General features: G+C 45.4%; 2 protein-coding genes and 1 long non-coding RNA gene across 5 annotated transcripts; 2 read left to right on the forward strand and 1 right to left on the reverse strand.

The window, feature by feature from the left end:
• Positions 1-491: 491 nt before the first annotated feature.
• On the forward strand, positions 492-8,911 carry LOC101174599 (fibrinogen C domain-containing protein 1). The gene is made up of 9 exons (XM_011479728.3): positions 492-714; positions 2,364-2,442; positions 5,264-5,379; positions 5,453-5,813; positions 5,888-6,020; positions 6,203-6,339; positions 7,152-7,248; positions 8,172-8,351; positions 8,423-8,911. The coding sequence occupies exons 2-9, from the start codon at positions 2,365-2,367 to the stop codon at positions 8,680-8,682; spliced, it is 1,362 nt and encodes a 453-aa protein (XP_011478030.1). The 5' UTR covers positions 492-714; position 2,364; the 3' UTR covers positions 8,683-8,911.
• Positions 989-12,967, reverse strand: LOC111947939. Its single transcript, XR_002873909.1, has 2 exons — positions 12,679-12,967; positions 989-1,549 (listed from the first exon to the last, which is right to left on the reverse strand). It is a non-coding gene; the product is annotated as an uncharacterized LOC111947939 (long non-coding RNA).
• A 102-nt stretch (positions 12,968-13,069) lies between these two features.
• phf19 (PHD finger protein 19) lies at positions 13,070-20,126 on the forward strand. 3 transcript variants are annotated; one of them, XM_023958868.1, is made up of 14 exons: positions 13,070-13,285; positions 13,673-13,853; positions 13,942-14,023; positions 16,632-16,745; positions 17,094-17,185; positions 17,272-17,420; positions 17,496-17,591; positions 17,664-17,853; positions 17,976-18,043; positions 18,122-18,262; positions 18,363-18,423; positions 18,503-18,588; positions 18,669-18,755; positions 18,830-20,126. In XM_023958868.1, the coding sequence occupies exons 2-14, from the start codon at positions 13,674-13,676 to the stop codon at positions 19,149-19,151; spliced, it is 1,668 nt and encodes a 555-aa protein (XP_023814636.1). In that variant the 5' UTR covers positions 13,070-13,285; position 13,673; the 3' UTR covers positions 19,152-20,126. The 3 variants fall into 3 exon arrangements, with proteins under 3 accessions (XP_023814636.1, XP_023814637.1, XP_023814635.1); XM_023958869.1 differs by having other exon boundaries at positions 18,366-18,423; positions 18,666-18,755; XM_023958867.1 differs by having other exon boundaries at positions 13,071-13,285; positions 18,666-18,755.
• The last annotated feature ends 225 nt before the right edge of the window (positions 20,127-20,351 follow it).

Consider the following 20,351-nt stretch of genomic DNA (forward strand, 5'->3'; position numbering starts at 1 on the left):
ACAGCTATACAGTGTGTGCACCCACTGATGCTGTCAGAAGCAAATACACTTTATTTAACTCAAATCGTGACAGACTTGTGCTCTGTCACAGGCCCGGTACCAAATGACCCACGGACCGGTACCGGTCCGCGGCCCGGGGGTTGGGGACCACTGCTCTAGATGACAGGAGGCTCTGAGGGGCGTACTATGAGGACTTCAGCGAGTTAAGCCAGAGGGGCTCATGTGTGAGTTTGTGGGGGGCTGTGAAGGGAAAACATGAAGAATGTGAGAAGGATTTTCATTGATTTAGAAGAATGCATTTAATGCAAAAATGAAGTCAGGTGGACTTCCATGAACAGAAAAAAGTTTCCAATGTATCGGCCTCTGGATTCTGACGTGACAACGTTCCTCCTCCATCCTCCTCTGCTTGTTGCTCCTCTTCCAGAGGGAGCAGAGTTGAAGAGGACGTGTCCTCTCCTTCAGACTGAGCATGCTCAGAGTGTGAAGCTTCTCTGTGGTAGTGACAGACTGATGCATCTGCTGCTGAGCTGATAATCACAGCCGCCTCTTTCTGCAGAGGGTCTCGCTCTCTCTCTCCCCAAGTCAATGTGGTTGTCTCTCGCTCACTGGCAGATGGTCTTCTTCTCCCTCTGTGTCTCCATGATGATGTGATACGGCGCCGTGTCCACAAACAGACCTCATCGGAAATTCACTTTGATCTCTGTTCAAAGACAGGTAAGTTTTTGATCAGTGATGGACCAGAAGTTATGGCGGTGAAGAGCGTGAAGCTTCTGCTGAAGTGAAGCAGGTATTTTGTTTGACAATGCAAATTTATTTGTTTAGTTTGAAATTAATTCTGCCTCCATCAGTGTGAAATTTGAATGAAGTATTTCAGAATTCTGGATTTCATTTCTGAAGGTTTTGGGATTTTCTGTTTTTGTCACTGACTCGGTATCTGCAAAGCCAAACTCCCATGTGAACAGCACAAATAACAAACATTCAGAAAAACTGGCATTTGAATGCTGATTTATTTAAAAAATAAAATCTAGAGCAAGCGTTCGTTTAATCCCCCTGTGACCTGGCCCGGTCTTCTAAGTGTGACCTGTTTGTTTGCACTGGGGGTGCGTTTCCTCGCAGACTGCGGCACATTTACAGTCAACTCTGATCAGGCAGATTAAAGAGACGCTTCCCAACACCTGCTCGGGTTTCTCAGCCTGCAGATTCACACGTGTGGTTTCCAACAGAAACAGATTCATGGAAACGATTTTCCACCAATGAGTGCATTGATCTGACTCGACCACGGGACAGGAAGGGGTGTGGAGACAGCAGGTTGTCTTTGAGGTTTGGAGGTGTCCTGTTTTTTATGGGTGAGGGGTCACTAGGGTTCTTGAAAGGTTTCAGATCCCACTTTACTTAAAGTCCCATCAGTCCAGGAGCAGGTCGTCAGGTGGACTGAAGATTCTTTTGGAAAGTTGCTCACAAAGACAACTGCAGGGTCTTCAGTGGTTTCAGATGATCACATCTGCCCTTCTGGCCTTTTTAGAGACGTGTTAGTCAAAGTACACATTTTCTGAAAAGAAAAAAGAAAAGAACTTTAATTTAGGACAAACTTTGTTGTTTCCAGAACCTAACTAGACATTTTCAACCTTAGAGAACCTGTAGTGTCCGTGATTCTACGACGCTGTTATGGTATTAACTGCACACCGAATCATCTAGTCTTTCTCTGCACTTGTCATTCATTGCTGGTGTCGCCCCAGTAAAATGTTCCCCCAGACCAGCACCTCCAGCTTTATTGGCTCCTTTCCCACAAGGAGGCGTTTCAAGGAGCTTGGAGGAGCTCCGGCTTAGAGCAGCAATACAGCATAAAGATGAAGTTACACTAAAACGTGCAAAGATCGTTTACATAGAATAACAGAAAAACTGAAATAGAAAAAGCAAAAGCTTTTTTTTTCATGGACAAAAAAACAGTTCTGAATCATTTGTGTTTATTTATTGGGTGGGACATACATTACATTTGTGTAAAGCCTCTCCAGAAAAAGGAAAATCATATTCATAAAGACTATACTGTTACTGTGAATGCATATCCCTATTGATCAAAAATATTAAAATACTCAAAGGATTTAAACAAAATAGCATTTAAATACAACATTTTTGTGTGTGTGTTTTTTTTAAATACATCCTAGCTGACCAATTCCAAAAACTCATAGCTGTTTTTAAGCCTTTATTTAAAAATAATTGGTGTTCTGATGTAGAAGCTGCTGGAAGAAAGCAGGACTGTGATAAGGATAAGTTTGCGGTTACGTCCACGATGTTTTATGCCCACCATAGAAGAGGGAGCACGGTAGAACTCAAAGACATGACTGCAGTTGGTTTTTGTCTTGTAGGATGATGCTGAATGATCAGTGGACCATCATGAACAACAGCAGCTTGGATCTCAACAGCAAGCAATCAAACAAGCGCAAGGTAACAACAAAGACGAGAACTGCGCCACAGACTCACTGTTGGCCGGTGAGCTGCTGGTTTGTCCCAGACCACCAGAAGCAGAATGGTGGGAGGCCTCTGGGGAGATAACTACTGTTAATCTGGAGTTAAACTGTCAGATCAGAGAGTGTTTAATCTGCAGCATCTGTTGGCACCATTGATCTGCCCAAGATCTGCAGATTAAAAGCTGCAGGAAACACGAGATTAGCACAGATGGTCCTGTTCACAACGTTCCTTAATATCTGAATTCATAAATCCTCAGACATGAAGACATCTGGAACATAATAATCTGAAAGTGGCTGCTCCATAAAAAGGAGCTCTGAGGATTCAGTTCAGGCAAAGAAACCACAGCTCTCCCTGTAAACAGACACGAGCACGTACCTGCAGGACAATAGCAAAAACAAGAACTTCTTCAATGTCATGATACATTTCTATATGGTTTTACAGTAAATTCAGAAATTATTTAAGATCCAATTGTTACACATTGAAAAATGATAAGTATTTATGTGTTGTAAAGTGATCATTCTCACTGTAGAAAGTGAAACTCAACAATTTAGTCCATAATGACAAGATCACATGAGATCAATCAATAAAGGATGTTTTCAGTAGCCGTCAGGTTTCTGAAAACGTTGTTCTTTGTCTTTGTCAGGGCCTGGTTGGGCCTCCTTTTGCATGAATTCCAGAATCAGTGGCATGAAGGTGTTGAGCCTGTGAGAATGAATGCAGAAAAGTAATGGAAGGTTTGTTTGACAGCTGCCTGCAGAGCTCCTGTTTTAAATCGGGTGTTGCTCATCTCCAGTCCATAGATTGTCTTTAAGGTTCAGGACCGGCAAGTTTCCTGACCAAACAAGCCCAGGAACTCCATGGTCACTGCGGAGCTTTTGGTACCTTTGGAGAGGTATCTACGGCCAAATCCAAATTCATTCCCTACCATTTTGGTTTCTCCCTACCCCCACATTTAGCCCTCCAAGAGGAGAGATATGGAAAAATAGTGCCTTCAAGTAGGGACATTACTATGTGTGAATGACGTCATCAATAGTCACTGGTCATCTATGTTAGCGCGTAGCTGCCAGCGCTTGGAAAATACTTAACATTGGTTTTATAAATTTAAAAATTCTCACTAAAACAAAGAGTCATTACTTACATTTACATGTAAACTTCTGTCCTTCAGACCACACCCACATTAAGAAATGCATTTCTCCCCCATGCCACCCTACCGGGGGGGATACCCCGCCCTTAAAAAACAAGTCTGGACACTACTAAAGCTCCAAATGCCCCTACAATTGGAGCAGTAAGGAGGATCCAGAGGGGTAGAGAATGAATTCAGATTTGGCCTACGTATAACTCGGGTATCTATCGGGACTTGGTAGCTACCAAGATGTGCTGGAAGATGAAATCTGCACACGTCAGCAGAGAGTAGATTTCATGGTAGATGTCTGCATTAAATGGACTTCAGAAAACACAGTGGACGAACACCCGCAGTCAAAACATGTCTTTCTTCTGAAAGTAGTATTCAAACCACTGAGCAACAGTCCAGTTCTTTTGCTTTTAAGACCAGGTTAGACACTTCTGATGTTGTCTCTGGTTCAGGTGTTGATCAACAAGAGGAATGGGACATTTGTTGTCTATACCTAGCGTTTGAGTTACATTTATAAAGAAATGCGATGCACTGACTTTATCCTCACTCCACTTTTTGCGCTGTTCCTCTGAATTTTTGAGATGCTTTGTCTTGACAGTTCTCTCAAAACTGCAATTATTCCAGTTTTCTGCTCCACCTTTTCTCACAACATTTTTTCTTCCTTCTGGTTAAATACAGCACTCTGTGAAGATTCTTATCTAGCAAGGATGTTTTTTTGGTTTGCCCTCCTTGTGAAGGGTGTCGATGACTTTTGGACATCTGTCAAGTCTTTCCCATGATTGCACATCTACTGACCCAGACTGAAAGACTATTTAAAGGCTCAGAAAACCTTTGGAGGGGCTTTGACTGAATAATCTAATGAAGCTATGAAACCATGAGTGTCCTAGCACAGCTATTCAGTGTAAGGTACTCTTGTTGACGGTACAGCCCACAATGCCACAGAGCATGTGTGAGTTTGAACATCAATGTAAATGGTAAATGGCGCTTTTCTACCAACAAGGCCCAAAGTGCTTTACAGTCACAGACCCATTCACCCACTGGTGGCGGCTCCACTGCTGAACACTGGCGCCAAACTACCACCAGAGGCAAGGTGGGGTTCAGTGTCTTGCCCAAGGACACATCAACTCATGGGTGTGCAAGGCGGGAATCCAACCGGCAATCTTACGATCATGGGTCGACCGCCCAACCGCTGCACCACGGCCAATCAATGTGAACAAAAAAGATGTTAAGTTTCTGTTTCTTCTGTTTCCGACCATCAGAAAACAGGAAAATATATTTTCTCTTTTTTATTAAAGTGGTTAAAATGGAAAATATATATACATAATTTAACCTTTAATTCTGGAATGGCGGTGTAAAACCTAGAATCTAAGAGACCGTGCAGTCTAGGTGTTAGAATTTTAAAACTTTAAAGCTTGAAAAAACCATAAACAAGAGGAGAAACACAAAGTGTGACAACAGCCAATGACCTGAAAAAGCTGAACTGAAAACCAGAATATTGAATAAGGTACGGATGATTAACTTAAATAAAGACAGATGTGGATCAAATCGAATGAAGCCACAGTAGAAAAACACAAAACCTGAAAACAGAACTGAAAACAAGCCAAAGGGCTCCATCCTGTCCAGGTCATCACATCCTTTAACCTACATCTGTATGCTTTTCTTCAGAAATGCTGCAGGTTCCTGTTTTGGTTTGCGATTGTTCTAGTCGTCATAACCACGATAATCACAGGAGCAGCCATCATCCTGTATCTGAACCAGTACCCTCTGCCCTTCATCACCAAGTAAGCTCAGCAGTTAACTCTGCACTTCTCTGCTGTCCACTTCAGTTTTCACCTAAACTCATCTTAATGATAGGGCCAGAACTTCTTCTCCTTCCATTTCAACCTATCCCAAGGACTCCAGCGCCTTGGTGACGATTTCACATGTGACAGATGGAGAGCCCGTCAGCATCTTTCTGGACCCGAACTGTCCAGACTTCAGCCAGCACTTTCTGCGCTTCGAGGCCCTGCAGAGCTCACTGCTGCGAGTCCTGACTAAACACGGCGCTGACGACTGGCAGGTCGGGGGCTTCACCCAAAAGCTGGACGCAGACATGAAGGCCTTAACTGGTCATGCCCACAACCTGAGGTTGGAGGCTGATTCACTGAAAAGAGGTCAAGGAGTTCTCGACCAGCGAATGGACAGACTGCAGAGTGAGCAGAACCGCATCATTCAGGTCGGTCCCTCCGATCCGGAGCACAGAGAAAAGATACTTGAACAAAAACAGCTCATGAAGTGGTTTCTCTGCAGATGCTGGCTGACAGTCACACCAGTGTGTTAAAACTGGCTGAAGACTTCAGATCGTCTCTGCTCAGCCTGCAGGGGGAGACAGAGAGTCTGAGGAAGCTGAAGAGCGAGCTTGCAAACGACAACACACACACAGGTAACGCAACATGCAACAACACACAAACTTCAAACCTTACTCTTAGTGTTGGAAAAACTCATACAACCAGAAAAAGTAACTATACATCACGCACTGAGCTTTGCTGCCCAAATGGTGGAGTGGGATGTCATTTTTACGGACACCTCTGTCTGTTACAAATTGTTTTTGTATCTGTATGACAGCTGCTCGACCCAAAGACTGCAGCGAAATCATGGCGTCAGGATCCTCCGCAGATGGAGTTTACTCTGTGTTTCCCATTCACGACCCCAACGGCTTCATGGTTTACTGCGACATGAACACAGACGGAGGAGGCTGGACGGTACGCATCCAGACTCACACAGAGAGGCTGTGAGGAACAGACACTAAGACAGAAAAAGACCCAATGATGTCCAAGCATAATCCTGTCACTTTATTTTTGCATTGGCAACACAAACAAATGACTCTCATCCTCGTGCAAGTTTGTCTATCGGATACATTTTTAGAAGTTCATTAATAATCATTTAGTTTATTGAGGAAAGGGAGGTGTTCAGATGAAAGGACCTCATTGATTTATTCATCTTTTTGGAAAGCTGAGTTTGTTTGTTTGTTTGTTTGTTCCTGCCGTCTTCAAACCTTATCAGTATTAGACCTGATGAAGCAAGAATTTACCTAAGTGTGAGCAGTGAGACAATGTGTCACAGCTGTGGTCCCCTGATGAGCAGGTTAAAAAAAAGTGACCTAAATCTGTCTGGAAAGCCATTCCTGACATTTGGGACTCTGGAAAACCACAGTGAAAACCATGACTTATAAATGAAGAATACAGTAAGGAGCTGCAGAACTCAAAGGACTCCGTTAGGATCTGAACTTTGGATGTGGAGGAGTTACAGAGAGGGCATGCAACCATTAATAGACTGGTTAGGCAGCAACAAAGTCATATTGAGCATTGAGAAAACCCTAAAAAGAAAGACAGGAAGTGGTAGTTTCTAACCGGAACACAATGAGACAAACTGAGACTCAGTGTCAAACACCACACAGAGCAGGAGCGCCCTCGTGGCGAGCATTTGCCTATCTCAAAGTCAACTGCCTCCTTGAACATGATTCAATTCATGAACTGTCAGATAGTAGAGATGTGATGCTGGTGTGTGTCTGCAGGTCATCCAGAGGAGAGAAGACGGTTCCGTGAACTTTTTCAGAGGCTGGGAGGCCTACAGAGATGGTTTTGGGACAACTACTGGAGAGCACTGGCTGGGTCTGTGGCACAATCACTCACTACGTCTTTTGTCTTTGTGTGCCGTCTCCTGTCAGGTTCTTACCAGGGAGGAGTGCATAGGGACAATGCCCCCCCCCCACTCACCCATTTGTAAGGTATTAGAGCTTGCCCAGAAGAGAGCAGCATGGTTACCAGAGCTTAGAGGAAATATCAGATGTTTCAGAATCTGTTTCAGCTACTGGGGTTGACAGATTATGTTCTTATGAGGACAAATCCTTACTTAAATATTTATAGACATTTTACGAAGATTATCCAATAGCAATCCTTCCATTCATTTTTTAAACCCGTTTTTATCCCTTTTGGGGTCACAGGGGCTGCCGGAGCCTATCCCGCCCACTTGTGGGCAAAGGCAGGGCACAGGTTGCCAGTGTGACGCAGAGCCACAATCACACACACATATACACTCACACCTGAGGACAATTTAGAGTTTCCAATGAAACTATTAAGCATGTTTTTGGACGGTGGGAGCAAGCTGGATTCCCCGAAGAAAACCCACGCATGCACAGGGAGAACATGCAAACTCCACACAGAAAAGTTGGTGTCATTGGTGTTCTGGTTCTGGTCCCTCAGCCGGGACTTGAAGCAGGGGCCTTCTTGCTGTGAGGCAAGAGTGCTAACCACTGCTCCACTGTGCAGCCCTCAATAGCCATCAGTCATTAACAAAACAGGTTAAACACAAAGCATTCGTTTTTTGTTTCCCAACCCTAGAAAATCCCAGCCTGGAAAAAAAAAAGAATTTTATTTTGCTTTCTGTCAGTGTGACAATAAAGGCCAGTTAAAAGCATTTTTTAAAAAGCCTCCTGGTCCCTGTTCAGGAACTGTTCTGGCTTTGGCCCTTAAATAAGTGTCTCAAAGTTACATGCTATTAACTAGTCAATAAAAGTGAGTTGATCTGTGTGCAGGTCTACAGAGAATCTACTCCCTGACCAGGTCAGGAGGGTTCGAGTTGCGTATTGACATGGCTGACTTTGACAATGCCACGGCTTTTGCGTCTTACTCGAATTTCTCTGTGGGACGAGACTCTGTGAACCCAGAGGAGGATGGGTACCCGCTGACTGTGGATGGGTACTCTGGGACTGCAGGTAAGGCACAGCATCACTGTATGATGTACTGGCTCACAGAACTGCCACCAGCCTCCCTTCGTCTCTTGCAGGTGATTCTCTCCTGAAGCACTCTGGGATGCGTTTCACCACCAAAGACCGTGACCAGGATCAGTCAGAGAACAACTGCGCAGCGTACTATCAAGGTGCATGGTGGTACCGTAACTGTCACACCTCCAACCTGAATGGGCAGTACCTTGGAGGAGGCCACGCTTCCTACGCTGATGGCGTGGAGTGGTCCAGCTGGACCGGCTGGCAGTACTCTCTGCGTTTCACAGAGATGAAGATACGGCCAAGAAAGCCAGAGTCCTGAACCAAACCCAATCAGGATCTCAGACCCTTACTTGTCCAGAAAGGGAGACGGGCTCTCTGCTGCCCTTTCTCCAAAGACCATGTGTGTTTTTTTTAAAGAATACTTGTTTTTAATGATGTACAGATTTAATTGTTTTTGTGTAATTGTGTGTCTGCTGGTTGTGTAGCAAACTGAAGATCCAGTCATGACTGTAAAACTGAAGGCTTCACCAATAAAATGTTTGTCTGACTGTGTTGTGTTTTTATCTGCCTGGAGCTGGCTGGTCTGTCAAATCAAACTAATTGCCTTGAAATGAAATAAAGAAAAAAATCAACAACAAATTTGAGCATTTTGAAAGGTTATGAGGACCTTCCGTGAGATTTGAAAAAAAAACCTCTTTCAATAATGTTAACATGTCTTATTTCAGCAAACCTTAATTACAAAAGCTTCAGTTTAGAGGTGACATGCATTGTGTGTTTTTATGTGACTGTGTCTTTGCCAGCGTCCGGCTGTATTGCTTAAACTTCAAACAGGTGGATGACACGTTCCTGTCCTTTGACCTCAGGTGGTCTTAGCATGCTAGTACCTTTTCTATTCAGCATGAACATCTGGTGGGCTCTTGCATCCAAATGCATATCGAGGACTTTAGTGGATCCCTTTCTCCTCGTTTCTTCAGGTTCCATTGCAAGTATGGTCCTAAAAGAACCTCTCTTTAGACTATATTTCTGCAAGTTTTGTTTCCCTCCAAAGAAGCCACTTGGCATAAACTTACAACAGGTCAAATACCTCTCCTATCCATTTCATGCATGCATAAGAACACATACATGTTAATGATACAATTGATGAACAGGCTGCTGTCTCCATGGGACTGAAACCTTTAATGCAGGTAATAAGAGCTTTGCAAAATAAAAGTCACAGTTTCTGGAGGAATGTCTTAATAAGTAATAAAGGAGGTCAAACATTTGTGCTTTTTGTAATAGCTGGTGGACATTTTCCAACTCCTTCAAGCCTTAAAGCGCAATTCACTCTTCCTTACCCTTTCACACACACACATTCAATCCCAGCGGAGCAGCACTGTTGGGTTCAAAGTGTTGCTCAAAGGCACATCAACACAAAACAGCAAGCAGAGCACGAGCCTGACTTATGATCCAATGATCAGAGGCTGTCCACTCTACCTTTGTACCATAGAGTAGCGCCTTATCCGAATTGGTTCCCTACCCCTACGGCTTCTCCCGATCCCTACATTTAGCCCTCAGAGCGGAAAGTTATAGAAAAATAGTTTCTTTTCTAGACGTTACCACCACTCAATGACGTCATGAATAGTCACCAGTCATCCACGTTAGGGTGTATCTGCCAGCGCTCGAAAAAATTCAAAAGTCATTGCTTGCATTTAAATGCTAGCTTCTTTGCTTCAGAGCACACGCACATGAAGAACTGCAATCACCCTACCAATGGAGGGATGCCCAGCCCTGTACTGCAATGGCTCCGCCTTAAAAAAAAAAAACAGGTTCGGACACCACTAAAGCTCCAAACGCCGCTTTAATTGGAGCAGTAGGGAGGAGCCAGAGGATTAGGAAATTAATTTGGATTCATTTAAGGCCCTATATAATGCTTTTCTTAAGCCTATATAAATATATATTATAATACATAACCTTTGACACACTAAAGAATCATTGTTTGCTGAAATTAGTTATATTCGCAGCTCATTTTCTTACCCGAAAGTAATATGACTCGATCACTGAGGCTCCGCCTTTCTCTCCTTGTGGGTGCCGCCCATTTCATGATGTCACCCTCAGCAGCGTGTCTGCACTTCTCCCACTAAAACAAACATCCAAACTTTTGCAAACATGGATGTGTGTATCGTTCATATGAATTGAAAACGTTTAGCCGATCACCACTAGCTCCATGGAGAAAATGTGTGTGTGTATTATCCTGGGGGCGGAGCTGCCAGCTCTCCCTGAAAGGGACGATTCCCCAATTTGTGATGTCACAATGTAAAGACCCCCTCATAGATTGGGAGGGGCTGGTGCCAAGAGAGCAGGGTTTTAGAGGAAAACTTCGATGCATGAGTGGATCAAAATACCACTTTGGAGTTTCTTCTCATTAGGAATTTACCTTATTGTACACTTAATGGTTAAAAACATTGATTTTGCGTTACTATAGGTCCTTTAACGTTTATAGAAAACATCTCATGGGGTCATTGATGTGTTGTTCACCATTAGACTAAGAATGACCAAACATTTTTACAATAACACAAATCCACCAGGGGGGTATTCCAGGAAGCATGTTTAAACTAGCCTGACTTTAACCCTGAACTCTGGCTGAAATCCGCCTGAACTTGCTTACTCTGGGTATCTCGGTTCCAAAAGACCGGATATGAGTTGGCATAATTACACTCGACTTGGTAACCCTGGGTTAATGCAGGTGCGCCGCATGTACATAAAGACATTCTCAATGGATCGCCGATTTCCGGAGTCACCATGGAAACGCGTGGTGAAAAAAAAGAGAGCGCTATACTTCAGTGAGACGGAGTCTGAGATTTTAATGACGGCGTAGGAAGAATATACGTCCATCAAAAAAGTAACACGGCTGCATCATCAGCAAAAGAAAAAGTTTCTGCTTGTTGTAGTAGAAGAACAGACAAAGTAAACGGACGAGTTTCTGATCTTATTTCCATTTTCATGTGACGCATATATATATATATTAGTAATTAATATTGCGATAACGATATAATTTGCGGTATATAAACAATTAGCAAAACAACCAAAAATATGATTCCCATTCCATTACAACAGCTTAAAAATTATACTAGAAATGACCCTTGTTGACATAGGAGGCGAACATACAACATAATAGGGCGCCATCCGATTAGTTAACGTGAAGGGGTCCATCTGATTGGTCAAATGCAGAAAGGGATTCTTTCGATCCATTAAACACTTCAAGCTGCCATAAGATTGTTTGGCCACATCTAAGGTAACCATTTATTGCAAATTTGCTGTCTTTTGCGATATGCATATTGCACAGCTAGAAATTGCGATAACGATAAATTTGCGGTATATTGTGCAGGCCTACTTCTATTGGTAACAAGTAATTGAGTTAAATTTATTCAACCTAATTTCTTACGTCTATAAAACTCAATAGTTGTTAATACAACTCAAATTTACATATTTATTTAACTAAATGTCATATTACTCTAATTAAAGTAATTTTTTTTTCCTTCGTAATGAATTAAAATTCTTGAACTCTCATATGTCTAAATTTGAGCCGGCAGATCTTCATTTTTATAACAATAAAAAGAACAAAACAGTATAACCTGCAAGCTTTCATTCATTTAGAAATTTTCCAACATTATTAATATACCAGCTGACTGTAGGGGAGCTATATAAACTCATCATCCTCTCCCTCCCTCTCCCTCATGGTGCAGAGACCTGTGCAAAGTAGGTCAAAATAACTCGGCAAAACAGGGTAAAACACAGTAAAACAGCAAAACAACTAAACACATTTGGTCAAAAACCCACACTTAAACCCAAATCCGTCCAGACAGGCAAAGGGAATGGTATCCCACAATCCCTTGCAGTGCCGATCTAACAGCAGCACCAAAGTTACACCTACTTCATTGAATTAATTTGAATGAAAGTAAAATAACTGTCTGAAAACTACGTGTTATTTTTAAACTGACTTAACAAATAAAACGATTTTTAATTATCTTAACTGAAGCAAATAATTAAGTTAGATCAAAGTAAAAAAGTTTCTCTTTCCAACATCCATATGTGGTCTTATCACCCTCTCATGGTGGAAAAAGTATTATCTGAGCTTCTTCATCCACTAAATCATCTTCAAATGGACACGCCATGCTGCTTCACCTCTCTGAAAACAAACTAACCTTCAACTAAACCTGCTCCAGACCAGGTTATGTTCAGAGCATGAGTTGCCATGGCAACTTGACATACCCTGAAACATACCTCCATTTCTGGAACCGAAAGCTGAGGTTATCCACTTCCTTAGCCTCAAACTTACCGTGGGAGCTAGCAGAACCTGCTCTCTGGAATACCCCCCTGTTCTTTTTCTGCAATAACAAACATTTTGATCAAACTCGTTCCAGCATCATGTATGCGCAGGCGCGACAGAGAGAGGGGGGGCTCTTAAGGTATAAACCTGGACAGTATGACTGCTGCCAATTAAATATTGGCGGATCTGCTTCTTTGAGTTCTTGAAATTATACATCTATTCCTTAAATAAAACTTGTGCTCGCGCAGCCTCTTCCTAGACTCACAACGGCGCTCACCTCGATATTAAAATCAGTGAAACGTTGAAAGGGGCTCCGGCTGCAGCCGCGCAGCAGCGTCATGACGTCATCACGCACACGACGCTGGTAGAAAAAAAACCCATCCTCTGATTCGCGGGAAAATGAAAAAAATGGCGCCGGCGAGAGTTTGAAGCTCGGAGCCGCCAAACGGAGGCAGAGGGAGAGGAGAGGCACAGAAAACGAGGGACGGCGGGACACTGCTGCCGCGCCAGAGGTTCGGTATCCCCGTTCGTCCGTCCGTCGGGCTGTTACCGGGCCGAATCGGGCTCCGAGCTCCAAAGGACTGAGAAGGGCGTGATTGGATCCGCCAGAGAAGAGGTGAGAAGATGCCCTGCGTCCTTCAGCAGGTCTGGCCCGCCCGGCTCAGCCTGCAGGGGAACTGTCTGGCGTCAGCGTGCATTTATATATGCAGAACCGGTGCTGGTACCAAAACGTTTTAAACATTTAGTGATGCATGACCCGCCAGCATGCTTCGGGAGTTTTCCGTTAGTGTGAGCTGTCACGGATGTCAGGGTGCGGTAGTTTATGCGGTTGTAGGTCAGGTAAGGAAATTAGATGGGAGGATGCAGTGCGCATGCTCTGTGGTGTCAAAACCGCACAAACAGTTCAGGAATGAATCACAGCCACTAACGGCCTGTCTCTCTCTCTCTCTCTGTTCTAAACCAGCGTCTCTCTCCCTCTGTCTCTCCATCCATCTCTTTGCAGGATGTTTGAGGACTTGATCGAAGCTTTCTGCGGTCTGGAGCCTCAGGTGTCTCCTGGGGGCGAGGGGAGCCATAGTGGGACATTGGCAGAGGTGGAGGGGGCAGAGTCCAGTCTGAGTGTGGGGCAGTTTGTGCTTTGCCATTGGTCAGACGGACTGTACTACCTAGGAAAGATACAGAGGGTAAGGTTTGGCTGCAGACTCACCTGTCCGTGAACGCGGGGACTCTTCTGTTCTTATTGGCTGCTTTAAGCTTTTTACCTTCTGACAGGTGAGCCCCCCCAGACAGAGCTGCTTCGTCACATTTGAGGACAACTCCAAGTTCTGGGTCCTCTTGAAGGACATCCAGCATGGTGAGTCAGGCGGGCTCACCAAATGCTTGAAGCAGCCTCTAGATGCTCTCTGTGTGACTGAAGGATGTTTTCATTAGCGCCGCCACATTTAGAGATCATTTTCTGATTTATTTCTAAAGCGTTTGCAGTGGTCTTTTAATGCTGATGCTGCTGCTGTTTTTAGCCAAAATCGACGTTTTCTAAGACATAGTTTCTGCAGAGCGGCAGGAAATCATTAAAACTACCGGTACACGTCTTAACTGTGACTGTTGGTGCAGAGCAGCCCCGCCCCCCTTCCCCTCCCTCCCTGTTGCTGTCCAACAGGGAGGGCTGCATTTTTTTCTTCTTCTGGTTCACAGTGATGTGAAAGGAAAAATAAAATTCAAAAGTGCAATTTTGGGCTCAATTTTCTTTATAAATGTCATCCATCATCAGATAAAAATGCTCCAAGAAAATCTTAAAGGAGCCAAAAATACAGTTTTTCAACTGAGTGAGTCTTTAGTACGGTGGCCCTGAAGGGCAGATCACCTCACTCCACACAAAAAATGTCAAAATCACAACAATAACCATAGCAAAACAAATATTAAAAAACAGCATTACATTTGAGAAAATAAAACTAAATTTCAGAAACGTAAAAAATAAAAAACCTTTTAGAAAAACCAAAGTCATTTCCAGAAACGAGATAAAATGTTAGACAAATGAAACACATTAAGCTTAAGCGTAGGAACTCTGGGACGTCACTGATTGATTTATTTTTTCAAACGTGCCTTCAATGGCCCCACGCTTTTATGATTAGTATGGAGCATATCCAGAATCGCTCTATGCTAAATAACTTTGGGTTGAACAGACAGACAAATCCAATCAGCGATATCCCATAGTACATACCTTATCCAGTTTCTCCCTCGCCGCGTTTCCGTTAGGGCTGTGACGATAACCGCATCACCACGGTAATGAGATTATCACCGTGATCATCTCATCACCTTGTTGTTTTTTTTTTTGAAAGCTCTGCATATGGTGCGGGATTTGAACTATAATAAACACATTCATCTTTGCTGATAATTTGTTTTTTCTGTGAGTCCTGTGTTCAAACTTCAAGAGCTTCTGGGGGAATTTCTATTGTATTCATTTCCATTACAAGCTGCGTGCGTTCTTGAGTAGTGTGCGTCACGACCGCCTGCCAGAGGATTGTGTGTGTGTGTGTGTGTGTGTGTGTGTAGGGGAGGGGAAGCAAGAGTCCCGACACCGCGACTCCTGCTGCTTCATCACGGCGGTGATCAAAATCCCTCACTGTCACAGCTGTACTCCAGAGCAGGTTAATAAAGAATCAGTCACCGTTCTTCTGGGGGAAACCTTTCATTACTGTTCTCCTTCACTCCTAACACCAAGCATGAACGCGCGCACACCCCCAACACGCTTGTGCACTCTCACTCACTCTTTTGCTGCTCCGCTCCTTCCTCTTACACACGCAGCGCGCTGACACACACACACACACTCATTCTACAACACCTGTATACCTTAATTTCTGGACTATAGAGCGCACCTGGTTATAAGCACCATTACATTTTTAAAGGATAGAACATTTTGTACATACATAAGCCACACCTGTCTATAAGCCGCATGTGGCCACATTGAAACATGTGTTGTAGAATGAGGATGTTTGTGTGCTGAAACCACACGCGTGTGTAAGAAAGAGGGGGGAGCGCGTGCAGCAGAAGTGTGTTGGGGGTGTGCGTTCATGTTTGATATACAGAGTGAAGGAAAACTGTAATAACAGAAGATTCCCCTCCAGAAGAATGGTGAATGATTCTTTATTAACCCGCTCTGGAGGCTCTGAAGGTCCGAACAGGGAAGTGAACCCCGAAGGAAGATCCGCCTTCAGCGGAGAGGATCTCCCTGCATTTTCAGACCACCGTCAGAAAGAAAAAAAGTAATGCTGGAAAGTTTCAGCACGTGATATATTTCCAAAGAAAGATGGTACACAGGAAGAGTTTTCAAACTTTTAATAACATACTTGAGCTTTGCTTCCAAACAGTGACTGTAACACTGCAGTAACACGGCAGTAACAGCACTAACAGGGCTGGTTAAACAAACATACCAGTAAAAGTCATTTTGAATGCTTCCTTTTGTTTTTGTTTTTTATTTGTGTTTTGGTTTCTGAAATTATGTTTAGATTTTCAAAATGTAACACAGTTAAAATTATTATTATTTTCTTTTTAATTGTGGTTGCGATCTTTAAAATGTGTTTGCGTGGATTGGATGACGCGATTCGTCGACTTCAGGGCCACCGTACTTTAGTTCAGATGGAACTAGCTTTCAGTCCTGACATCAACTGTTGAAGCATTCCTGAACGCTCACTTAACTGTCTGTTGCTGGAGCAGCCATCAGTTTGAATATTTCTGTAATCGATACACACTGTTTAAGCTTTCAAATGAATCTCTGCTCCAGCAGGGTGTGAGGACGTCAGTCGTTTTCAGGTGTCCTAGAAGATGGTTGCCAAGGAAACATCAAGTTCCTCGTGGAGCTTCTCTTTCCGTTTTTAATCAGTCACAGACAGGAGAAGATCCTTCATGCTGACATGTGTGATGCCCTGAGTTGTTATGTCACGTGCTTCTGCCTGATCACGTTTCAGCTGGAGTGCCAGGGGAGGAGCCTCGCTGCTCTGTGTGTCGCAGGGCGGAGCCAGACTCTGACGGCCAGCCTAAGGTCAACAACCAAATCCTGATTTGTGGGAAGTGCGGCATCGGTGAGCATGGCGTTGTCTGAGTTCACACCTTCACATCTGTAGAAGGGGGCGACGTGTTCGGTGGGCGCTCTCGCCAAATCCTAAAGTTAGTGTAGGTCTCTGCGCCAGCCCACAACATCAGTGCGAGTCTGTGCAGGTGAACACACCTGAAGGAGGCGATGCTCTGGTTTACCTGCTTCACATCATTCATGCTGACATGGGAGTCAGTGGGAAATTGCTTGCTTTAATAGACCTGGTAGTCATTTGAGAAACGTCTTGTGTTGGCTTCACTTTGGGGAGTAGTATCACATGATCCCATGTTGATCCAGTTAACCTGGTCATAAAATCGCCTGTCTCTGTGTTTGCCAGGCTTCCACCAGCTGTGTCACATTCCTCCAGTAGAGGGCAGCAGCCTGAGCCCTTGGTTCTGCAGACGTTGCGTCTTTGCTCTGGCTGTTCGGGTAACGCCTCTTCCCAGTGCTGCATCAGCATGTTCCCACAATCCCCCTCTCCGTTGTCCCTGACCCGTTCCCTGTCGTCCTCGCAGAAAGGGGGCGCTCTGAAGAAGGGGCCGATAGCCAAAGCTCTGTGTGCCATGAAGCAGGTCCTGTCCTACAAGCTGGATTCCTTGGACTGGGACTCTCAGCATCGGACCAATCAGCAGCAGTGTTACTGTTACTGCGGAGGCCCTGGAGAGTAAGGCCGACCGCCCGAGAGACCGGCGTGTTGTGAGTGCCAGGTGTTGTCTGACTGACGTGTGTGCGTGTGCAGGTGGTACCTGAAGATGCTGCAGTGTTTCAGGTGTCAGCAGTGGTTCCACGAGGCCTGTACTCAGTGTCTTCAGGAGTCCATGATGTTTGGAGACAGGTGATCCTTCCTGCCCCCCCCCCCTGCTCCGTCCTCCTCTGTGTTCATGCTAAGGGTCTGCTGTCCTTCCAGGTTCTACCTCTTCCTGTGTGCGGTGTGTAACAAGGGCTGCGAGTACATCCGCCGTTTGCCCCTCAGGTGGGTGGATGTGGTTCACCTGGTTCTCTACAACCTGTCAGTCAGCAGCAAGAAGAAGTACTTTGAGCTTGATGAGATTCTGGCCTTCGTATCGACCAACTGGGACCACTTGCAGCTCGGAAAGGTAAACAGCAGAGGAACCGAAGAGACGCTGAGCTGAACCAGAATCTGATTCTGATTCTGATTCTGATGTGATCCTGCTTTGAGTTGTGGTGTTGGTTGTCAGCTCTCTTCTTATTTCTTCAGCTGTCTAACACTCCTCCTGCAGACAGGGGGCAGCACCTGCTGGATGCTCTCAATAACTACAAGAGCAAGTAAGTACCGACCCCGCCTTCCTGACAGTTCATCTGTGCGTCTGCCGATCCAGTAAGTATCTACATGCGTGTCCTCAGGTTCCTATGTGGGAAAGAAATCAAGAAGAGGAAGTGCATCTTTCGTTTGAGGACCCGAGTCCCGCCCAACCCCCCCTCCAAACTCTTACCCGAGCATGCTCTGCATGACGGGGGGCGGGGCCGGAAGACGACCTCGGTCAGGTAGATTTTTTTTTTTTAACTTTCAAGCTACCTGGAATCGTTTTTGGGATGCTTGGGGGTCGTGGAAATCCATCTTTGTGTTTTTGTGTTTTTGCTTCAGTAGTTCAGCTGAAAGGAAGAGGAGAAAATCCAAGTGGCTTCTGGAGGATGCTATCCCTAATGTAAGCCGCCTCTTTCTCTAAACCCTTAAAGGAGAGTCTTTGTGCTTGAGTGTCGCTGTTCCCCCCTGACCTTCTGCAGAACGAGTTGTCCTGCAGCTGGACCTCCAACCACCACATGGCCAACATCTTTGACTTCACTTTAGATGAACTCCAGAGCCTGAAGAGGTGAGTTGAGTAGAAGGACAGGTGATGGGTGACCCCTGAGGTGCAGATCCCGTGCGATTGCTTCCGTTCTTCTCCAGCAGCTCCAACAGAACCGTCAGCATCGACCAGGATTCTACCGACGCGTCCACCTCGGGTTCTGCCACCACCAGTGCCTCCTACCGCCTCAAGTAAGACGCTTTCCATCAAAGCTCTCAGACCTGATGGAGGAAGCCCCTGACTGACCTGCTCTCCCTGTTCTCAGGAGCAGAGTGGGCAGCAAGAAGAGAAAGTTACCTAGCAACAGCTACAGCCAGTGGGCCAATCGCAGTGAGGTGGACGAGGAGCCCGCCGAGACAGCCGAGGAGCGAGCTGCTGCTCCTGACGCTCGCCTGAACACGGAGCTGCCGCACTTTCTGTCTGACCCCGCCCACATCGCGTCAGACTCCTCCCTCCTTCATTCCTCCATCTCCTCGTACTTTGGCAGACTGAGCAGTGGGGAGAGGTACCAGGTGCTGGCTCGCCGTGTCACTCCTCAGGGGATGGTCCAGTACCTTCTGGAGTGGGAGGGAACTACACCCTTTTAGGACTTGACCCCCTCACCTCGTAGAGCCTTTGGTTCCTCCGCATCCCCGCCAGCCCTGCTCAGCTGCCTGTCAATCATCTCAGGGGTGACAGGTGTATCTGTGCCAGCAGCCTGTCTGTCTTTCTATTGATCCAACTGAAAGTCCGGCAAACCTGAACTTAGAGAAGTTTTGCTGCAGAAATATCAGGAGCTAGCACACACAAACACACACACACACCTGCATTCCCGTGTGGCTCTCAGGCTGGTGTGGATGAAGACGGCATCAAAGCTGCTCTGGAACCGTGAAAACAGTATTTAGTGGAAGCCTCCGTCATCGTTCAGCCAAAGAAGCAGTCGGAGGCCAAGCGTGCGTCTTCCTGTTGACGGTGTTAGTGTTATCGGGAACTGAAGTTCGGTCGTTTTCCGTTAGCGGCCTGTTAAACTGTTGCTTTTACTGTAGCTAGTGTTGCACCCCCCCTTACCCTAAGCTGTCAAACAGCAAACTGAGCCCCCCCCCCCCCCCCCCCGTTCTCCCTCCAGTTCTGGACCTCTCGGTTCAGTTCTGTCACGTTTGAACAGAGAGCCCATTGTTTGTCTGCGGCGTCAGGGTTCAGGGTTCGGACCGGAACCCGTCTGGGTTTGGTTCGGCGGGTTCCCGCCCAGCAAGCCAGCCGGTTCCACTGTGTGACCCCCCCCCAGCCTCCTGCACTGCACACACATCCATTATCTATGCAAACACCAGAAGCTTAGCTCCAAGCTAACGCAGCCCTTTGTTCTGAATGAGAAGTGCTAACAGTGCTAACAGTCTCTGAGACTTAAACGTTCACCGTGTCACTTTAATGCTGCAGCTCCTCCCGCTGCCATGGTAACCATGCTCTTCTCCCATTGGCCTGTTTGAATGGTTGTTGTGATCACATGACTGCATGTTTATCTCTTGTACGAGCAGCTGACCAGCCAGCGTTTTGGAATTAAAAAAAACAAAAAATCTGACCTTTGACCTCTGTGTTTGTGTTTCTGTGAGAATGAGTCAGTCTGGTGTCGGCCAGACTGAAGACCTCAGAGGATCTGGACCCACTTTTAGGGTCCAGGTCGGACCTTCAGGAGCCCGGGGGGTGCAGGTCCTGGAAAGTGCATGACAAGTATGTGTGTGTGTGTGTGAGTGTGAGTCAGTGAGAGTGCAACAGGTGATAATCTGTTAATCCCATTAAGGTGTTAAACAGCA

The sequence above is a fragment of the Oryzias latipes genome, chromosome 9, assembly GCF_002234675.1.
Source record: "Oryzias latipes chromosome 9, ASM223467v1".
Lineage (NCBI taxonomy): Eukaryota > Metazoa > Chordata > Actinopteri > Beloniformes > Adrianichthyidae > Oryzias > Oryzias latipes.

Bases quoted from the DNA above. Each gene is read 5' to 3' on its own strand.
- LOC101174599 (XM_011479728.3), top strand. From the start codon at position 2,365: ATGATGCTGAATGATCAGTGGACCATCATGAACAACAGCAGCTTGGAT. The intron at 5,814-5,887 runs GTCGGTCCCTCC...GTTTCTCTGCAG, and splicing joins AGCAGAACCGCATCATTCAG to ATGCTGGCTGACAGTCACAC. The intron at 7,249-8,171 runs GTCTGTGGCACA...ATCTGTGTGCAG, and splicing joins TACTGGAGAGCACTGGCTGG to GTCTACAGAGAATCTACTCC.
- phf19 (XM_023958867.1), top strand. From the start codon at position 13,674: ATGTTTGAGGACTTGATCGAAGCTTTCTGCGGTCTGGAGCCTCAGGTG. The intron at 17,854-17,975 runs GTAAACAGCAGA...TTATTTCTTCAG, and splicing joins ACCACTTGCAGCTCGGAAAG to CTGTCTAACACTCCTCCTGC. The intron at 18,424-18,502 runs GTAAGCCGCCTC...GACCTTCTGCAG, and splicing joins TGGAGGATGCTATCCCTAAT to AACGAGTTGTCCTGCAGCTG.